The 18937-nt window shown below is 40.8% G+C and overlaps 1 protein-coding gene and 1 long non-coding RNA gene across 8 annotated transcripts in view; one reads left to right on the top strand and one right to left on the bottom strand.

Moving 5' to 3' along the window:
- The window catches only part of SDK1 (sidekick cell adhesion molecule 1), a 359812-nt gene that overhangs the window by 246807 nt on the left and 94068 nt on the right, over positions 1-18937 (top strand). For 6 of the 7 annotated variants that reach the window (XM_052679609.1, XM_052679606.1, XM_052679610.1 and 3 more), the window contains 5 exons: positions 198-345; positions 1221-1361; positions 4892-5073; positions 12538-12653; positions 15848-16040. In XM_052679609.1, coding sequence (XP_052535569.1) covers positions 198-345; positions 1221-1361; positions 4892-5073; positions 12538-12653; positions 15848-16040 — 780 coding nt within the window. The remainder of the gene's footprint in view (positions 1-197; positions 346-1220; positions 1362-4891; positions 5074-12537; positions 12654-15847; positions 16041-18937) is intronic. The other variant, XM_052679608.1, reaches the window with a different exon arrangement.
- On the bottom strand, positions 5083-5382 carry LOC128078905 (uncharacterized). The gene is made up of 2 exons (XR_008205911.1): positions 5331-5382; positions 5083-5201 (listed from the first exon to the last, which is right to left on the bottom strand). It is a non-coding gene; the product is annotated as an uncharacterized LOC128078905 (long non-coding RNA).

Raw genomic sequence — 18937 nt, 5'->3', positions numbered from 1 at the left:
TCCAATAGACAAATGTGCAATCTGCATAACCGTGTGGGCTGACAGGAACGCTTCTTTTGCTGCAAAGAAACTTCTTGGTAAAGTTCCTCTGAGGAAAACAAGCAGAGGGAGCCCCGTGCAGCCACAGACACATCCTCCCTTCTGCAGAGCTTTCAACAAGCACTTCCACCAATTTCAAATGTTCCTTATTCCGACAGATTCTCCCTGGAAGGTTCACCTATCAAATCTGGACCCGAAGATGACCAGTGTCACTGTGAGTGGACTCACCCCAGCCCGAACCTACCAGTTCAGGGTGTGTGCAGTTAACCAGGTGGGAAAAGGCCAGTACAGCTCCGAGACCAGCAGGTACGGCAAAAATAAACGCCTGCATACTGCGTACATGTGGGAGAAAAAAATGTTGTTGTGAGAGAACAAAATAAAGTTATCTTTTGCACAATAACCGAGGAGGGGAGCAGTTATCATTACCCAGGTCTCCAGAGAGTGCTCTGCGGCTGTCAGTAATTGGTGGTAATGGCAATTAGGCGACGCGGGAAACCAGCACGCAATGGGAGAGGTGCCCTTGTGTTTCCAATGTATCAGTGAGCATTATCCTGGAAGGTGGTCAAATAGGTATACGTGCAAGCAAAATATTTTTATTCCTATTGTGTTAAGTCACTGCAGTTAGCCCTGCAAGGAGTACAGCTTTCACCCAATCATTGCAATGTTACTTCTGGAATTCACCCAGATGTGACATAGAAGGATGGCTTCATCAAATTTAGTTTCAAATGCATCCCCCTTCCTCTGTGAACCAGAGCTTGCTGTGAGCTTGAATTGCAGAACAGCTGAACTCTAAATGGCTTTTTCAAAATGTAGGAATTTGATATGAAAAATATTGAAAGAGCTGAAAGAAACAATTTGGAAGAAGTCACAGACACTGGACCTGAGCTCTAGCTCATTCAGGCTTGTAATCTTTTTAAAGATTTGTAGCAGCCTGGGTGATTCAGAGAGAATAAGGCTACCTCAGCTGTCTGTCTTTCTACTTGCTTAACTGATTTCTTATTATGTTGATTTGTTGTAACTATTTCATGCATGTCTTCAGCAGTCTGATCAGCATTGTATTTCTTTCAAGTCATCAGACTTTGATAAACGAAACTGGTTCGCTTGGAGTTGGATCCATGAAATAGAAATGTTCCTTATCCTTTATCTTGACAACCACCTCTGCCACATTCTTTTGCATTCAGGTTGATGCTACCTGAGGAGCCGCCCAGCGCCCCACCTAAAAACATCGTGGCCAGCGGGCGCACCAATCAGTCCATCATGGTCCAGTGGCAGCCTCCTCCTGAGAGTGAGCATAACGGAGTTCTTCATGGGTACATCCTAAGGTGAGTAATTTTCTTCCCTCCAAGGTCTAGAACTAGACTGGTGTGTGCATGAGGGAGCTCTTAATGGTGTGATTCGAGGATGTATGAAAAGCTATTCCTAATTCCATCAAATATATTAGTTATTCTTTACAACCGCCGCGGCTGCATTGGTTTGTTGCAGACGAGAAAATGCCTGTGTTCAAACAGCCCAAAGGGTGCAGACATACAAATTCCAGCCTTTCTTAGTGAGCTCCAGTCTGCTTTTTGCTGTTAGGTGCTCTGGATGAGTGTGGAGACTGAGCATCCAGATAACTTTTTTCCATTTTCAAATATTCTAATTATGGTAAAGTGGGAAGTTGGTACGGTGCAGCCTGTGCATTGCAGATGTATTTGTGCTTATTACAACCTCAGCTCGAGAGTTTAACTACCTTACCAAAGACACAACAAACAAAGGACTCCTGCACTATGGAAGAGCAAGAATAGAATCAATAACTATCAGTTTTGTGCCAAACAAAATGGAGAGGGGGAATGACAGGTCAAATGCTTTGTGGCAGACCTTGATTTGGTTTTGAAAACCGGTCAATTGAGTGAAATTCTTTCAGTCTCAGCTGTATTAATGAAAAACAGATTCAGACAGTAACTGGGAATCAGTAATTCATTCAATCTTTTGCTTACACGGGATTTATTTTTAGGAAAGGGTGCTGCCACACGAAGAGACTTTGCTGAGCACTTCCATTTTCTTATGTTTTAGGACTCAGTTATTCATTCCTGCCCAATTCATCTACAGCTTACTGGATTATTTGGCTTCCTACATTTCCTGCTATGTTAGCAGCCAGCTGGGGCCATCCCTTTCATAAGGGAGGCACTATCTAAATCAGAATTTCTGTGGGAAACTCCCAAGCATTGCACCTCCACTGATATATTTCCTGCTAAATGCTTATGGCCTATTGTAGGCAGGTTGCTGACATTTTTAACACAGGATCTTCCAGACCTATTAGAAGTTAACTAAATGCTTAACTAACTCCTGTTTGTGCTGTGCTCCTGCTTTTGCTGGCATGGGTGGAAATTGTTTTCTGGTGCTGGAATGTTGGTGAATTCCCAAAATAGAGCTGGAAAGTTCCTTCACTCTATAGGCAGAGCTGAAGATGGTTAATCTCCCTGTCACCTGTACTGAGCTTATGACAGTGGTGAGCCACTGGAAGGAATGCTGGATTTTAAGAGCTGGGGCTCAGTTTGAAAGCAGTGCCAGTCATCGCTGTCAGGTGGGAAATGATGCTTCAGCTTCTGCCCTTAGCTAAATCTTATCATGAGAGCTGGGTACCCCTCTGCGTAGGATACAACGTTGTTTGTAGAGTTCTTTTCTTCAAACAAGCCTACTGGACGATAAGATTAACTCCTAAGCTACTCCTGGTATGTCTGAACCAATCTCAGCATTAGGTCAGAAGCAATCCTGCAGCCTCCCACGTCTGGCAATCTGCTCCATTTAATCTGTATAGCATTTCCAGTCATGTTTAGCTTAAGAGTTTTCTACAACTGTTATTAGCATAATTGATTCTGGTCCTCACTGTAACATCTCTTTCCATTTTAGCAGGGAGTGATCATATTCATTATGCTCAGTCTGTGGACATTTTTGATGTCTACACATTTTGTCTAGACCGCAGAGCAGCAAAAGCATTTATTCAAAAGGAATTTAAGATTATCATATAAAAGCACAGCTGTCCCAGGTAATAAACCAAGCTGTTCTCCCAAGTCAGAATGTGTGGCCGCAGCAATATGTGCACTGACGAAAGGTCTTCCTGCACTGATTTCTATAGAATTAGGATACACTACCGTGCATCCCAGAGACCTGACGCTGAAGACATGCAAGATACTAAACTGATGGAACACCTGATCTTTAAAAGTGAAGGTGCACTGCACAAGTCACATAGAGTATACATCAAAGTCCGTGGTGAGAAAAATCATGAAGACATGACATTTCTGAACTGGCCTTCTTTCTCTGCCCTTTTTCTCCATGGCAGTATTGCATTTAGGGGAGTGCCATGCTAACAGCATAATAGATTAAATCACAGGAGCACTCTGCACCTTGTCTGCTAGGTGTGAGACAAAACAGCTCTGTGCCAACAATCGGCTTTGCCAAGATGCATACAGCTTTGGCAGGAGACAAATAAAGGAATAGGTAGATGTCACATAAAGTAGAAAGAAAGAAAGAAAGGAAAGAAAGGAAAGAAAGGAACAAAGGAAAGAAAGGAAGAAAGAGAGAAAGAGAGAAAAAGAGAAAGAGAGAAAGGCATTCAATAAACTCAGCTGAGAGCTGATACTTCCTTATTTCCATTTCTATTTCATAAAGGGAATTGTAGGATCACAAATGCTGATATGACAAAATACAGTCAGACGAGGAGCTCCACAACAGAGGAGAAGGGGGTGGTTGGTGATCAAGAGCTGACCTGATTAGGGGAAGAGTTTAGAACAAAATCTGTTGCTGAAATACTTGTGGAAGTTGTCTAGCTGTGCAGATTTAACTCAGATAAATTTAAAATTGGTCCTTAAGATGTCAATGAAATTGTTCTGTGCTAATAAGATTTTGGTGCTTGTTGTGAGGCAAACAATGAATGAGAGTGAGTAAAACTATTTTGGTGAATAAGAACCCAAGCATTCCTAAATTTGTCTGTTTTGGTGGGACTGCAATGCCCCACGACTCTGACTTGGTCACTGTGTTTCTGATTTGGTGTGATGTTAACACATCACAAGCATCCATTGTAGCATTTCAACAAAGGAAGGAAAACACAGAGTTATTCACATTCAGAGATTTGTAAGGTTTGTTTTCCATAGCTTATTTATTCTCTGTACTTTCTTGGCCTAAAGAGACACATCAAAAGGGTTGTTTTATGTAATACAGTTTCTACAGGGGAAAATATACTCTGTTTTCCAGCTTCACATACTTCAGCAAAGGGTTTGTCTGGGTGTACACCACTCACCCTTACCTGGTTCAGCCCTCCTGAAATTTCCATGCTTAACCAATCCTTCCATCTCAAATCTATTCAGTCCTTATTTTAATTACACCTTGAAGTAAATCCAGGTGGGAGGCAGAGATGGCAGTGCCCACAGCACCCGAAGGTCAGAGCCCTCTGAGTTCTCCTTTTCAGACTTCAGAGGAGGAAAAGAGCATTTCTCAAGCTGATTTACAGCAGCACCCTGATAAAAATCACATCTGGGCAATTTTTCCTACTAAATCACAGGTTTTACTAGACAAGCCACATTTAAAAAGCTGTAATTTTTCTGCAGCCATAAAGCAGGATAAAGTACCCATTTTGTTTAGCCCTGTGCGTGTAATCTCAGTGAGATCAGATTATAAATACTATGGCAGTCAAACCAGACGTGATCTTATCAGGAGTTAGTCTGTTGTTTCTCATTAGTTTTCATTATTCTTTGTATAATTCTACTGTAAAAGCAAGGATATTACCTGTTCACAAAAGAAGCTCTTTTGTTAGTCAGGATATTTTCTGTAATTGATACCAACCAATTAACTGCAAGTTTTTCTTCCTGTCTGATAGGTATCGTCTGGCTGGCCTCCCTGGAGAATACCAGTATAAAAACATTACCAGTGCAGAAATTAACTACTGCTTAGTGACAGACCTGATCATTTGGACCCAGTATGAAATCCAGGTGGCATCTTACAATGGAGCTGGGCTGGGAGCCTTCAGCAGACCAGTGACTGAGTACACCCTGCAGGGAGGTGAGCAAATCAGAACAAGACATTGTTTATTGTCACAGTTTAATGCATTTTTTCCTAGGGAGAAGATGGTAGTCACAGCTAACAACTTGTAGATGAATGGTCAGTTCAGTCAAATCCAGTAGGCAGCTCTGGGGAGAAAGAAAGTAAGTAGGAAACAGAAATTCAAGCACCTAAGCAGAAACAAAATAAGACCCTACTGCCATCCTTTTTTTAGAAAAAGCTGTGCATGAGCTCAGAATTTATCTATTTTTCCTGACCTTCATGATGACATCTTAGCACACTAGCAGGTCAGAATCATCTGCAGCTGAAGTTATAAATAGAGATGCTGGGGAGAGCTGGGGTCTGTGGAACGGATTTATAGGACACGTGAGGAGGCAGAGGCTCCTCCTGTAGGAGTGGCATAAAGAATATGGTAGGGAATTGGGTTTATGGTGGTCAAGATATGCAATATGCCACGCAGGCAATACTTGAGACAAGCACAGAGCAAATCTAAGCCATTAGCTCTGATGGTCACAGAATAGCTTGCTTTAGAAATATGGGATGAACTTTAAGGGAACTGTAGAAAGAGAAATAGAGCCTGTGTAGAAAGCATGTTTTGTAGCACTTTGGGAACGGTGCAGACATTTGCAAAGGAAGATAAAATGATCTTTAAAGCCCTGATTTTTATGTTATGGCCCTTCCATACCTTTCTGGTAAGTGCCTTAAGAAGGGTATAAATTACATTCAAAATAGGATATGTAATTACTTTTTACAACCAGTGTAAGGCATGTTTACACCTCTAGATTGGTATAAAAATCTGTAGGATAATTAAGTACCAGGCCCTTAAAGCTTTCTTATATTCCCATAATTAAGGGATTGTGCTGGATTCTGAGCACCGGACAGTACGTGGTCCCTACATTATTGGTCATAAAACAATTAAACTATTTTAAAAGCTTGCAGTTTTACAGAACCTCAGTTAATTTATAGTCAGTGAAGATTACGTAGTTGTTTGTTAATTGTTACTAGGAGTTCATTATAACATGATTAGATGCAGCTTGAGTTGTAGGGAGATCTTTAAGAAAAGATTATTTGCATGCAACACTAATTAACCACAACAATTAAAACGGGAATCTATCTGTATTTTGTCTTAGGGCATCTAAACCCTCACAGTTTAGAGGAGTCTAGACACACTCAACATCTTCCTAGAAGTATTTATAGCAGACCTTGAAATGCTGTTTTAAAAATTCCTTCTCTTTACAGCCAGGATTAATGTTTTGTATCCCACCATTCTCCACTGAGAATTGGTTTCCACACAGAATTTGAATCTATGTTGTGAATATGCTTGCAACTCATTACTTTGTTTATTTAGACATTTTAAGCTATCGTATCACCTTAACCTTCCATCTGTTAAGATCCAGGTTTGGACTTCACACTCTTTTTTTCTTAAACCCTGCAGCTGATTCTAATTTCCCTTGATATTATGTGCTGTTATCATCATCCTTTATTGATTGGCTGTCCATTGTCATTTCTAAGGGTATAAATCCTCTGTTATAAATTAAGAGAAATCAGTCCTGCATCCATATTAACTATTTGGAGTGTTTATACTGCATGACTACATGCACTGGCCTGGTTGTCTCGATGTAGTTTCTAGCTATTCAGCATTGGGCAGACAAAGATGAAAAACTGGTTATTTCTGATTTTTTTATAGCTGCATTTAATAACAGCACTACATAATTACTTCATGGATGCTGGAAGCTGCCATCTCCTAATAGATGCCTTACTCGATTTCTGTGCAAGTCACTGAAGTCTGCTCTAAAAAGAGCCTGAATTCTTTTTACATTTAGAATTGAGAAGAAGGGAGGGTAACTAGAATGGGTGTAGTTGGAAATTGGATTAATATGAAGACTCTATAAGTAACACTCTGCTGTCCAAAACCCTGCTCGTTTATCTTTCCTGCAGTTGGGAAATGACAGGAGAAACCAGTGTTTTCTTGCTCTAGAATGTCCTTCCCAAACCAAACCAGTGGGAGTACGGAAAGCCATGTGTGAAACTGCCCTGTAAATCACACTCTGATTTTAATATGAGCCGAGATAAATGTCAAAGACACACACTCCAGTCTATCCCTCTCTCCTGCTATGACCACCACCACCTCTATTCTGACATGCATTAAATGATGTGAGCCGTGCTGGCAAGAACCTGTCTGTCTGCTGATGAAAAATACCTGAAATACCTCATATTAATCAAATGTGCTCTGCAGTCAAAGCCTGGCAGGAAATGAGCACTGGGAGCTGATCACCCCATTGGCAGGAGCAGATCAGCACATTGGCATCTTTGTCGGGAAGAATATTGACTGGCCATACAAGTTGTGGATTTATACCAGAGCCCGCTCCATTAATCCCTTATTAGCCCTCTGGCATTGTGTTTGCCACTGATAAGTAATCAGCTCTTCAAATGTTTCCAGCCTCTGCAATGCAGCCAAACTAGCAAGATGCTGAAAGATGATCTAAACTTGTAGTGAGACTGGCACGTAATGTCAACTAGATAAAATGTCAGCAAGACTTACTGCCAAAGCACTGAACTGCCGAGCTCCGGGGTCAGGCAGTTTGACTGTCTCTAAATCTTGAAAGTCTTTTCAGAGTGATATTCAGCGTAATCCTTTGATGCTCTGTGTATATAGGTCTTCCTTCATCAGAGCTTCTCCAGCTGTTCCTTACTTTGATGTTACTTTTCACAGGGATTTGGGCCAGCCTTCCGCATAGGGCAAATTTTACTTATTTAAACAGTGTCCCTCAGGACTTTTCATTGCCATATGAAAAACTGAAGTTTTCCAATATCTTTTCATATGAGTGGCTTTGTGAGGTGTACAAATGTCTTTCTGCATGGCAGTGATGTTGTTTCTGCTCAGTACTGTTGGCCCTGTTTAGCATTTTCTACAGACTGATTTGAGAAAGCAATCTTCCAGCTTTTATGTTGTGGCTATCCTTTTATCTCAGTAAAAGGAAGACTTTTGAGCTTCTCTTTCCATGAAAATCTCTCTCAGATTTAGCCAAGGCAAGGTGTGTAATTAGAGCTTTCATTAGACTCCTTGCATTGGAATTAACCTTTTTTTGTCTACTTCAGCTGATACACTTTTCTGTTGATGCACATCCCAAAACCAGTCTTATGTGCTTATTATGTTCATAATCCTTAATGTGTCCTTTGACATTGTTTTAAGTCAACACTGTGCTGTGCATGGACACCTTGAAAGGCCAGCAAAGTCTCAGCAAAAGTTAATAGACTTTTCCATAAGTTTTTCCTTAGTTTTCACGTAGGCTTTTTCACCGAAAGTCTTCATGTGGTAACCTTCCCTCACCAAGCCATCCATGGATGCTGGTTTGGGTCTAGCTGCTGCTGTACAGAAGGAGGTCAGAGCTGTAGCATCGGGATCTTGTAGCTCTAGGTTTTATCACTGTTCAGTGTCATTTGCCATCTCCCGCTTTGCATTGCTTTTAATGGCTTTACAAAGGCCATGAAATTAGCGGTTGTCACGGTGAGGCTCCTCACTCCCAGTTCTTAATAAAGAAGTGAAATTTCGTCCTTGTGAGAAAGGAACAGAGGCATTTTCCAGCTGCAGGAAGCAGAACTCAGCAGTTAGTGCCAAACCTTGTACTTCTGAATTTCATACTTTGGCACGTGTAGAAGAGCAGAGGGCCCTGTGTCCATGCACCTGCTGCTGCTCAGAGCACAGCACGGCTTGGTGGCAGGTGGGCAGGGGAAGCGGCTTTGCAGGAAGAAATCTCCCCAGGGCTTCCAGTGCACTGAAAGAGCCAAATCCTCCCACAGAGAAAACCTGCAGCTCCCTGAGCCTGCCGTGCTGAGACCTGGAAGCTGCCAGCCCAGAATTAGGGATGTTGGGTGGAGCAGGAGACTTGTCCAGGGCTTTGTCAGAGATCTGTATTTAAGACCTGAAGTCTGGCTGTGGGTATCTGTGCAGGGTTTACATGCTACCTGCACGTAGCTACAGACAGAATAATTACATGTACACATGCTTAACCTGATTGCCTTCTCTTCTCTCAATTATCCCGTCAGCAAAACCCTTTTAATGGCTTTTATCTAGAGTGCTTCCATGACCTTTTCTGCTTAGAATGCTGCACATTAACTTGCAGTCCCCGGAGCTGAGCTCTTAACAGATTTCCAACAGTATGAACTTTGTAGGGAAGAAAGTAGCAGTTGGTTTTGTCTGACCAATTTGATCTGCAGTTCCAAGATGACTCCCAGATGGGTCTCCGGTGTGAGATGGTTTAAGAATGCTTGCAAAAATCATGAAGGACAGATTTAAAAACCAAGCACGTAAATGCTTGGGGATTACTTTTGAAACAGCTATTTGACATCAGTAGCTCCTGTACTGCTTGACAACAAGAAACTTGTAGGAAGAAGATAGCTATCCACTGCCAATTAGGAAATGTTTTATGGGGACAGCTGCAGCTTCAGCAAGGTGCTGGCTGTGACCTGGGGAAGGTATCTGAGTTCTGAACTGATCGGAAGGTCGGCCCTGGTTTAGCTTCTCTCAAACTTTTTCCTTTTTTAATGCAAAACTGTTCAGATACCCAAGGAAGCCTTTAAGATCAGAACATAAAAGGAGAACTTTATACCGTCACTTTGAAGTAAATTTGAGGTCACAATGCCAATATTTTACTGATTAAAATATAAAAATGTATTATATCACATCTGCAGTATAATTAAGCTTATGCATATTAGATAGACCATGTTCTTTCCATCTTTTAAATTCGTTCATTGTAATGCAGATGTTGATACTTCAATGAAGATTCTGAAGATGAATTGTAATATAAATCATGGTTTCCAGCATTCTGAAGCATTCAGGTTTTCTGCTCATGATTTTTATCCTTTCTCTTATCGTAGCAGGTTCTGTTTGTGCTGTCATGATTTATTCTCATTTCAGAGAATTACCTCCTAATGAAAGAAAAATATTTCACTCATTAAAAGAAATAATTAACTCATGTGGTTATACACATTTCCAAAATGCAGTAAACCTATCCTAAGGTGCTTACCCAGCTTTTTGAATGGTGTGCTACATTAAGGGCCATCAGTGAATCTTCCTCCCACTGCCAAGTTCTGTATTTCTTTGAGTGGGGCTGTTAGTTAACAGCTTATGGGGTGAGGTATAAAATATAGTTTTTCTGTATCAAAAGATCAGCGTAGTGAAGTAGAGTGGTCGTGTTCAACAGAAGGAAGAGGAGTGAGCTGAGGGGAGAATCCTGAGCTGCTTTACCCTTCAGGACAGAAGGAGATTAAATTAGCGATGATATCCAGATGACTTTCTGATAACTAGCTAATTCAGAGCTTTCTTGTTCACTTTTCTTTTTCAATAACAAATCTCTGGTGGCTACACAGTCAGAATATTCCAATATGTAGGAAAGGATGAATTTTGATTTTTTAAATTCTTACACTATCAATTATACAATTGATTGTATAATCATAATTGAACATGAGCAAGTTAAAGCACATTTAGTGGCTCTCATAATGAACAGGTTCATCAAAGAATATGAATAAGTGAAAATACATTAGTGGGAGAATGAAGCTGACGCAACTCATTATGACTCTATATTGACTTTAATACAGATGGCTGTATTTTTGGATGATCAGATGAATAACTTAAGTACAAAAACTTTACGATGTCCACAGGTTGATAAGATTATTACAACCTTCCAAAGGCATATAAGGAATTGTGATACACGGCAAAAAAGGAAATAGGGCCCACATTTTAATGAAAAATTAAAGTAGTATCAGATCAATTTGTTTTTTAGCGCTCAATAATTAAGCATAGTTCATAAAGTGTGACACCGAGCTTTAAATTAGGGCAAAACAATTCCAAATAATATGCCATTTCTGAAGTTAAATAAAACAAATGTGCAGGGCTAAATTGTCAAACCAGTTGTCATCAAGGAGTTTTAGTGTCATAGGGCATGGAAGTGGATGTTCTAGGCTTCTTTCAAACCTGACATCTTCAAGGATTTCTCCAGGTTTCTGAGTTGATATTTCTAAGCTGTGGATGTCTTTGATAGTTGTACACTGTCCCAGCTCTGTTGGCTGCAGTCTTGCTATACCTTGTACACCAGTTAAGAATAACAGCCCTTTATGTCTCCTTCAAACAAGTATAGCTTTTAGTGGACAAAGGGACATTTTTACATTTTTGAAGATAATGTCTTCATTTCTCCTCCATACAAAGGCACATCTTCCAAAGGTACTTTGAAGCTTTAAAAGTTTGTGACCCGTTTTTGAGAAGTATGGAGCAAACTAGCATTTCTCAGTGGGAATTACAGATACTTGAGAAGCGTGGGTCATTGGGCTTTAGTAGAATTTCTCCCTTGGAAGCAAAAGGAACAAAGTTTTTAAGCTTCAAAACCACTTGTGGATAGTTTCTCTTTCATAGAATACAAATGTACATGGCTGTCAATATCCATGGTTTTGAAGCTTTATTAAACTTATTTTTTTAGGATTCAAAGGATGCTAGGAATATTAGTCCTTTTTTTTTAAAATATATATACAAATAGCAGCTTATTAAACTTCCTACAAGCTTGATAGTTTCGGCAAGATAGTCCTGACTTAGTATTCCTTCCTCTGAGAACTACGGAAATGGCATCATAAAGTAATGAGTTGAAGGAATGGGCTGGAAGGTATTTAAAGAGATGCTGTGTTAAATGGCAAAATATGTGGTGGGGTTGTGGGTTTTTTTGAGGTGGGGTTGTTGTGGGGTTTTTTGAAGCCAGTATGCCTCTACATTCCATGCTTTTTGTGTCATTTTGGAGAGACATGTGCTCATTAAACACTTGACATGAAATGCTTGCACAACTTTTAGAGGATTTGAGGCTGCGTTGGTTCAGATTACATATAATAAATTCAATATAATGAATGATTGTTTTACCAAGATAACATGAAAACATCTTCAATTCCCAAGAAAAATCTTTGTTGCATGTTGTATGACTCGTCTTAATTTTTTAAGCAGCAATGAATAATAAACAGATCCTGTCACCAGGTTATAATTCAGAATTAGAATTTTGACTGTGCTGATCCCGTGTTTGCTAGTTCGAGCCTGCATGATATTAAAAGACTCAAGAAATTTCTTGGTGAAGCTTCATTTCTCTGCGCAGTCATGGATAATTGAAAGAGAGATGTTCACCTATCATTACCTAGCTTCTGTCTCAAGTCTTTATGCGAAACTCATTGTGGAGTAATAAGTTCAGAAATCATTTCAACCCCTCCCCTTGAACGAATTTCTGAGAGAACATGAGAAATAACTCAATTACCACTCTTTCCAAATTATTGCTGGTTTCCCTATCACAAGAAGTGCATCTTTTTCTCTAGGTTGTTATTACTTTGTGACTCATAAGTGGCAGTGAATAGGTTCTGTGCTCATCTTTCTCTTTTGCTCCCTCACCCCTCTGCCATTCTGTTTGATTTACTTTTCCTCTCTGCTGATGGGAGCAGTGCCGACAGCTCCGCCTCAAAACGTGCAGGTGGAAGCCGTGAACTCCACCACCATCCAGTTCCTCTGGAGCCCTCCACCCCAGCAGTTCATCAATGGTATTAACCAAGGATACAAGGTAAATAGAAGGAAGATTTCTTTAACTTTGTTTGCTTTAACAGTCGTGGTGTATAACAAATAGAAATTGAATCCAATAATCTATGAATGTCCTAGATGACGATATATATATGAAGGGATATCTTACAGAAGCAAAACGAAGAGAGAACTGAGCAGTTGTTTCTCCTAATATAATTTTCACTGGTTTATGTGAGTTCTGAGAAGAAAGTATGTCGTAGACTGGACATTCTAATACCTTTGTCATTTACCTGGAGAATTTCCAAAGCCAAAGAGCAGTTTGATATCAAATAGCAAAGGAGGCGCGTCGCTGTGCCACTGAAATCAGCCCTGAGATTCCTATCTACTCTAGTGCAAAACTCCCATTCATTTAATTAGGGACCAAGATGTCACACCAAATATTTGTCTTAACTTTCCCACTGTGATGATTTTGGAGATGTAGAAATGTAAAATTTTTAATCTCGCTTGATGGAGCAGCGTTGACGCGACACGTCCTTGTTGATGGGGCAGCTGGCAATATCTATTAACAGCGCACAGCAGAGAGTGCTTCACGGAGCACTTGTGGGTCCTTTCACCAGTGGAGTGTTTGCTAAGGAGGGAGCTAAGTGCTTTATTTCTGTCTCTCAGGAAGGACTGCTTAATAGAAACTCCTCCAGCAGTTCAGTGGGGATATAATTTAGGAAGCATTTAAAAACGTTCTTAGAAAGAACAAAGAGAAAACTTGCAGTGATGGCAGAGCAGGACGAGTGAAGATGGGCACATTTTGTTCGCAGGAGAAGGAAGCTTGGTGTAGCTGTTGGGTGAGGAAATGTTGGCTGAGCTGAGGAGGACGTGCAGTTCTGAAGATAGGCTGTGAACTGTGGGTGCATTTTTAGAGTTTGAGAATAACAGAATAATAGAACCATAGTTCTATGGTTCTTGGGTTGGAATGGACTTGGGTTGGAATGGACCTCAAGGATTGTGAAGCTCCAACCCCCTGCCACATTCAGGGCCACCAACCTCCATGTCTAATACTAGACCAGGCTGCCCTGGACCCCATCCATCCTGGCCTTGAACACCTCCAGGGATGGGGTATCCACAACCTCTTTGGGCGGGCTGAGAAGACTTGATCCTTCTCTGAGATGTTTCGAAGTGATGGAGAAACTGAGGTAAATGTATGCAGGTGTGTTTTAACATTCTTCTTCCCATTTCTCATAAGGAAATTATTTCTCATACAGAACAGTAATGGTTGCAACAATCCCCAGTTGAAGCAGCATGTGCATGTAAAAGTGTATGCTTCAGCTCTCAGGACTAGGTTACTGGCAGGGTATTTAGGCTGCAGAAGTATATCCTGAAATAGAAGCAGCTGGCTTTTGCTTGGGCTGTAGAGAATGAGCAAACACACTTTGGGGGTCAGTGAAGTGCAGCACACTGTAATTATCTGGTGCCAATGCAAACGTGGTGAGCTCAGTCAGATTTGGAGAAGCCATCTTTTAGCTTTTTATTCTTTGTTTTATTCAAACGCGTCTTCAGTACGAAGAGCCTTAATCTCATCGCCTGGGTACCTCCGATTTAAATTTCAATTTAATTATCAATTTTATAAAATACCAAAATCCCGATTTGTATCTGTCAGCATTCAGTAGAAGTTTCTGAGATTATCACAATTTCTCTTTTCTTGGAGTTCTCTGATTGCATTAAATTGCAACAGCTTTATAATTTCTCACGGGGTTTGTGAATTGCAGCACGAAGACTGTGAGAACAGTTCTGTGATAATTACTTTACTGCACAGTTTATTTTGTATAATATATACATACCAGTACCAAAGCTAGGCCTTTGCTTTAGTTCAGGGTTAAACCCATTTTGTCCTTTAATGAACAAAATTGTTGACTTTTATTTCCTGCACATGCTTTCTATGGAATGTGCAATGATATTCAGTCTAATGTTCAGTCCCTCAGTTATTAATGCCAATTGTAATCCACAAAGGTGATTTAGAAAAGAAAATAAAGCTTACTATTCCATCAACTATTATCCGTTTTTTATCTTTTCTTTGAAATTTATTTGCATTTCAAGGAGTAGTAAAGTGCACCTTTCAAATATGAAATATTTCTAACGAAATGACTCCTTATAGTGCTTTAACTGTGCTTTCTGACTATGAGGAGTACAGTCTCATTATCAGCCAATAGATGTTGGCGAAATGTGTTAAATATGGCTCAATAATTTCAGGCATCTATTCATGTTTATGAGCCTGAAATCAATACAAGTAGCATGATTTACACAGATACTGAGTAAGGCATAGAATTTTAGCATCTTGTATAAGCCACAAGGATTTTTGGACGTAATAGAAATTTCCGAAGCACTTTAAAGCTTTAGGCCCTGAAGTTGTTAAGGTGATTTCAAAAATTGTTTTAACATTTTGAAGTCATTTGCAAAAAATCAACTTCTGAAGTCCTCATTTAGGCGGCTGCAGACAAGATATTCTACCCTAAGAAACAATGATCACCCAGCAGGGCCACTGAGATGACTGAAACCTGGAAGAACTGTGGCTTGCCAAGCACGTTACTTTAAATACATAGAAATTTCATCAGGAGCCTCACTTTTGGGACTTAGGTGCTAAAAACTGTACTAATCCTTCTTAAAGCCATGTTCTATTCTTTCTGTAGTTCCTAAACTTTTTGTGGCTGTCCCCACATCATCAGGCACTGAAACATTATTTGCGTCTTAGCAATGCTGGTCTATGGGATGCTGAAGGCTGTGGGAGGGGAAGGAGGATTTCTCCCCCCAGTGGGATCTTTCAAGGAACACCGTGTTGAGATGAAGCTTTTATCTCAGAGTAGCACTAAAGTTCCATTTCTTTCATCTTTGCATCTTTCTTTCAGCAGCAGGGATTGTCCTGCTCAGAGGGACACAAAAGACTCATGCCATACAAACAGGCAATTGCAATAATTTTGGCCTTGTTCAGTAGCAGAAATTGAGAGCTGTAATATCTCTATAGTATCGATATGTCCCCTATTGCTAGTAAGCATTACACACATCCCTCCAGTTATCATGGTAACAGTGTTCTGTCCATCTGTTCAGCGTCAGAGCTGACAGTAGTTGAACAGCACTGCTTGTTTTTTACAATCAGATTAAGATGGTTTTGGCAGCCTAGCACACTCTAGTTGTCTAGTTCTGCATGGGCACATCTTCTAATGAGAGCTCATCCACGTTTACATTCTCTAGCTCCTCGCATGGCCAGTGGATGCTCCAGGGACTGTGACGGTGGTCACGATTGCTCCAGATTTCCACGGTGTTCACAGTGGCTGCATCACCAACCTGAAGAAGTACACCACTTACTACACATCAGTCCTGTGCTTCACCACCCCTGGCGATGGGCCGCGCAGCGCACCGCAGCTCCTGCGCACTCTGGAAGACAGTGAGTAGGCAGCACTGGTGGAGAATCTCAGTGCTCACGTTTGGGTTGGTTGGAGAGAAAAGCAGGAACTTTGACATCTGGTTGCTTAAAATCAGGCCTCAGGTTGACAAAGCGGTTTGTAGTCAAGTTAGTCTCCATCAGACAGTGACCTCAGCTGGTTGTCCACGTGCATTTTTGTGCAGCTGGGAAATGAAAGGCTGAAATCTCCGTGGTATGGTTCAGCTAATGCAATACATCATTTGTCTGTGAACCCTTATGCTCTTAAATCCATGTTCAGGTATCCAGATAACTATGAATTGATCTGAGAAATTGAGCACCAGGGCTTCCTGTGGAAATCGATGATTTATTTAAGTTTGTTTCCTTCTGCTATTCAGTACATTGAAAATGTCTATATCTATACTATATTGCAAGTATTTGCATAAAGTAAAACAACCAGCATCATGATGATTTAGTAGCTTCTGCTCTGCAAACTAAAGTCACATCCATAGAGTGAAAGAAAACTAGCTAAATAGTTTTGCATATAGACTGTTTCCTGCATCAGAAAATGTCTTAGCCTCTGTGGCTTCCTGGAAATGTTTGTTCAAGACATGTCTGTGGTTAACACATCCAGCACGTCTGTTCAGATAACAGCTGAGTTGCAATGGCACTCTTGGCTAGCTATGTGTCCACAGTGATCTTGGTTCTCAATAGGGTTTCTTCTCACAGAGCATCGCAAACACTGCTGCACGTTTACAGATCCAAAGAAGAATTTAAAAATGTCTGCCACAGCCATTAAGATATTGTTTTTAGAAATACTACTTCTCCTTAACAGGGATCTTTTAGGTTAGTCAGTGTTCCCGTAAAGAAAATCTGATTAACAGCAGCATTCACAGAAGTGAGGCTCAGAGTGCTAATCCATTTTTTCATGAGACACTCTTGAAAGTTTATGAAGAAAATTAAGTACTTTCCTATGGGTTTTGATTTTGTGGTTTGCCTCCTCCGTATGCCCCAGGAACAGATTCTAGACTGCAGCCTTTGCTTGCTAGAAGGTTGCACAGATAGCAGTGCAACCACCAGAAATCTTATGAGCTATTAATATGAGCTGATATGTTTTTAACTGGAGTCAAGGCAAAAGGCACAGAGGAAAGAAAAAACGTGTTAGGTTCTTATGTGCAGTATGAACATTTTGCCTGTTTTCTTAAGGAAATGAGGCCCTTGGCAGTGTTAATGTGTTGGTTGTCTGTCTCAGATCCATCTGTCCTTCTGCCTCCAAAAGCATTTTGATCCCATGGTTAATTGCAGGAAGCCAAAGATGGGCGGCTCCTAAGATTTCATGGGAATTAAGCAGCTGAAAAGAGGAAGGAAACAGTATTTCTGCTAAGGGAGAAATAAGCCTTAGAAACTTTATGAAATTATGAGAAGGGCACAGTCAGACACAGAGAATATTTCAGAGAGATGCTGGAATCATGTACAGTTTTAAACACTAGAAATTTCCATCATGGTACACGGAACGACAGACAATCAGACTGGCTGTATATTTGTTGTATATGCAGACTTGTGCTGCACAGAGCTTCTGCACTAGAGATGAGCAGCATTTTTTGATTCTGAGTCCTTCAGAAATGTTTTAGTGATGACTGAGAACTTCAGTGTAGCACAGCATAATGCATCTTTGTGGAGGACTCGTTGAATCTAACTTGTTCCAGGATTTATGGTGGTGAGTAAAAAGGTTTGAAAGGACTGTCATTCATGGTCTCAGGTGATCATTTTCTGTGTATCTGCAAAGCCAAGTTGGGCAATCCTTTAAAAAACAGCGCAAGTAAATCTGTTTGCTGATGAACTGTAGGTCAAATAAAATGTGACATCCAGTCAGAAGCGATGCGTCCTGGCTTGGTGTAACCTGCACCTGCTTTTCATTATGGCATTAAAACTGGAACGCAATGGCAGGAGCTAATTGGAGTAAAGCTTTGTGAGTATGTGGCTTGCATGTGTGCAGATATGTGTTCCTGAATAGTGCATAATTGCTGTGCTCTCTTCGGGTATTCCCGAGATCGCTACCAGATCAGCACTTTTCTGTACTGCTTTGACTACTACACATCGCAGAATGGATTTGGAAATTTTCCTCCCTAGGATTGCAGAATTGCAAATGTGGTCACAGCCGACCTACTGGCAGGCTTCTTTCTTTATCGTAGCTGGAGGGGAATGAGAAACTGGACTAAAGCACAGAGGAAACAAAATATGAAATTGCAGGCGAGAAATTGCCAACTGATGTCAGTGGAGCTGGAGGATACTCAGGCAGGGATCCAATGACAGAAGCAGAGCGAATATAAAGTGAACAAAAACTCCTTTTTCCAGTACATCAATTGAAGACAGAACAGCAGTTGGATCAAAAATCAGTCAGGATGTCTTCCTTGAAGATCAAAATTGAGGGAGGATGGCATATTCTTGACAGTCATTCCATTTTATGCTCTTTCATTGCACACTAGGGAGCTGAAATTTTTAAGAGCTCTTGAGCTACATCATAAAAATCCTTTAAAAGTTTCACACACTTGTATTCGTTTTGCAGAAGATAGTTGCCATTATGCTGGACATTTTTAGAGATGTTTTGAGAGACACTGTCCAAGTTTTGAGGCTGCCTTTGCTCTGACCTTCACCTGCTGAAGGCTCCGTGCAGGCAAAGGGAGCACAGCCCCAAGGAAGCTGCACAGAGCAGCACGGGTACCCACATGCTGTCGAGGGGAAACAACAAATGCAATCACTTCCAACATTGCCAGCTTCATTGTTCTAATTAGATTAGATCAAGAAGAAAGACAGAGAACACATTGCATGCAGTCCCCCGCTGCTGCTCTCTTCAGTTCTCTGCACAGTTGGGATGATGACTAGATAAAATAATTTGTGTGATGATAGCCAGAGTGCTTCTT

This window comes from Tympanuchus pallidicinctus, unplaced genomic scaffold, assembly GCF_026119805.1.
Source record: "Tympanuchus pallidicinctus isolate F22 unplaced genomic scaffold, pur_lepc_1.0 scaffold18, whole genome shotgun sequence".
Taxonomy (NCBI): domain Eukaryota; kingdom Metazoa; phylum Chordata; class Aves; order Galliformes; family Phasianidae; genus Tympanuchus; species Tympanuchus pallidicinctus.
The sequence above is the reverse complement of the archived record's forward strand: the minus strand, read 5'-3'. Positions and strand labels throughout refer to the sequence as shown.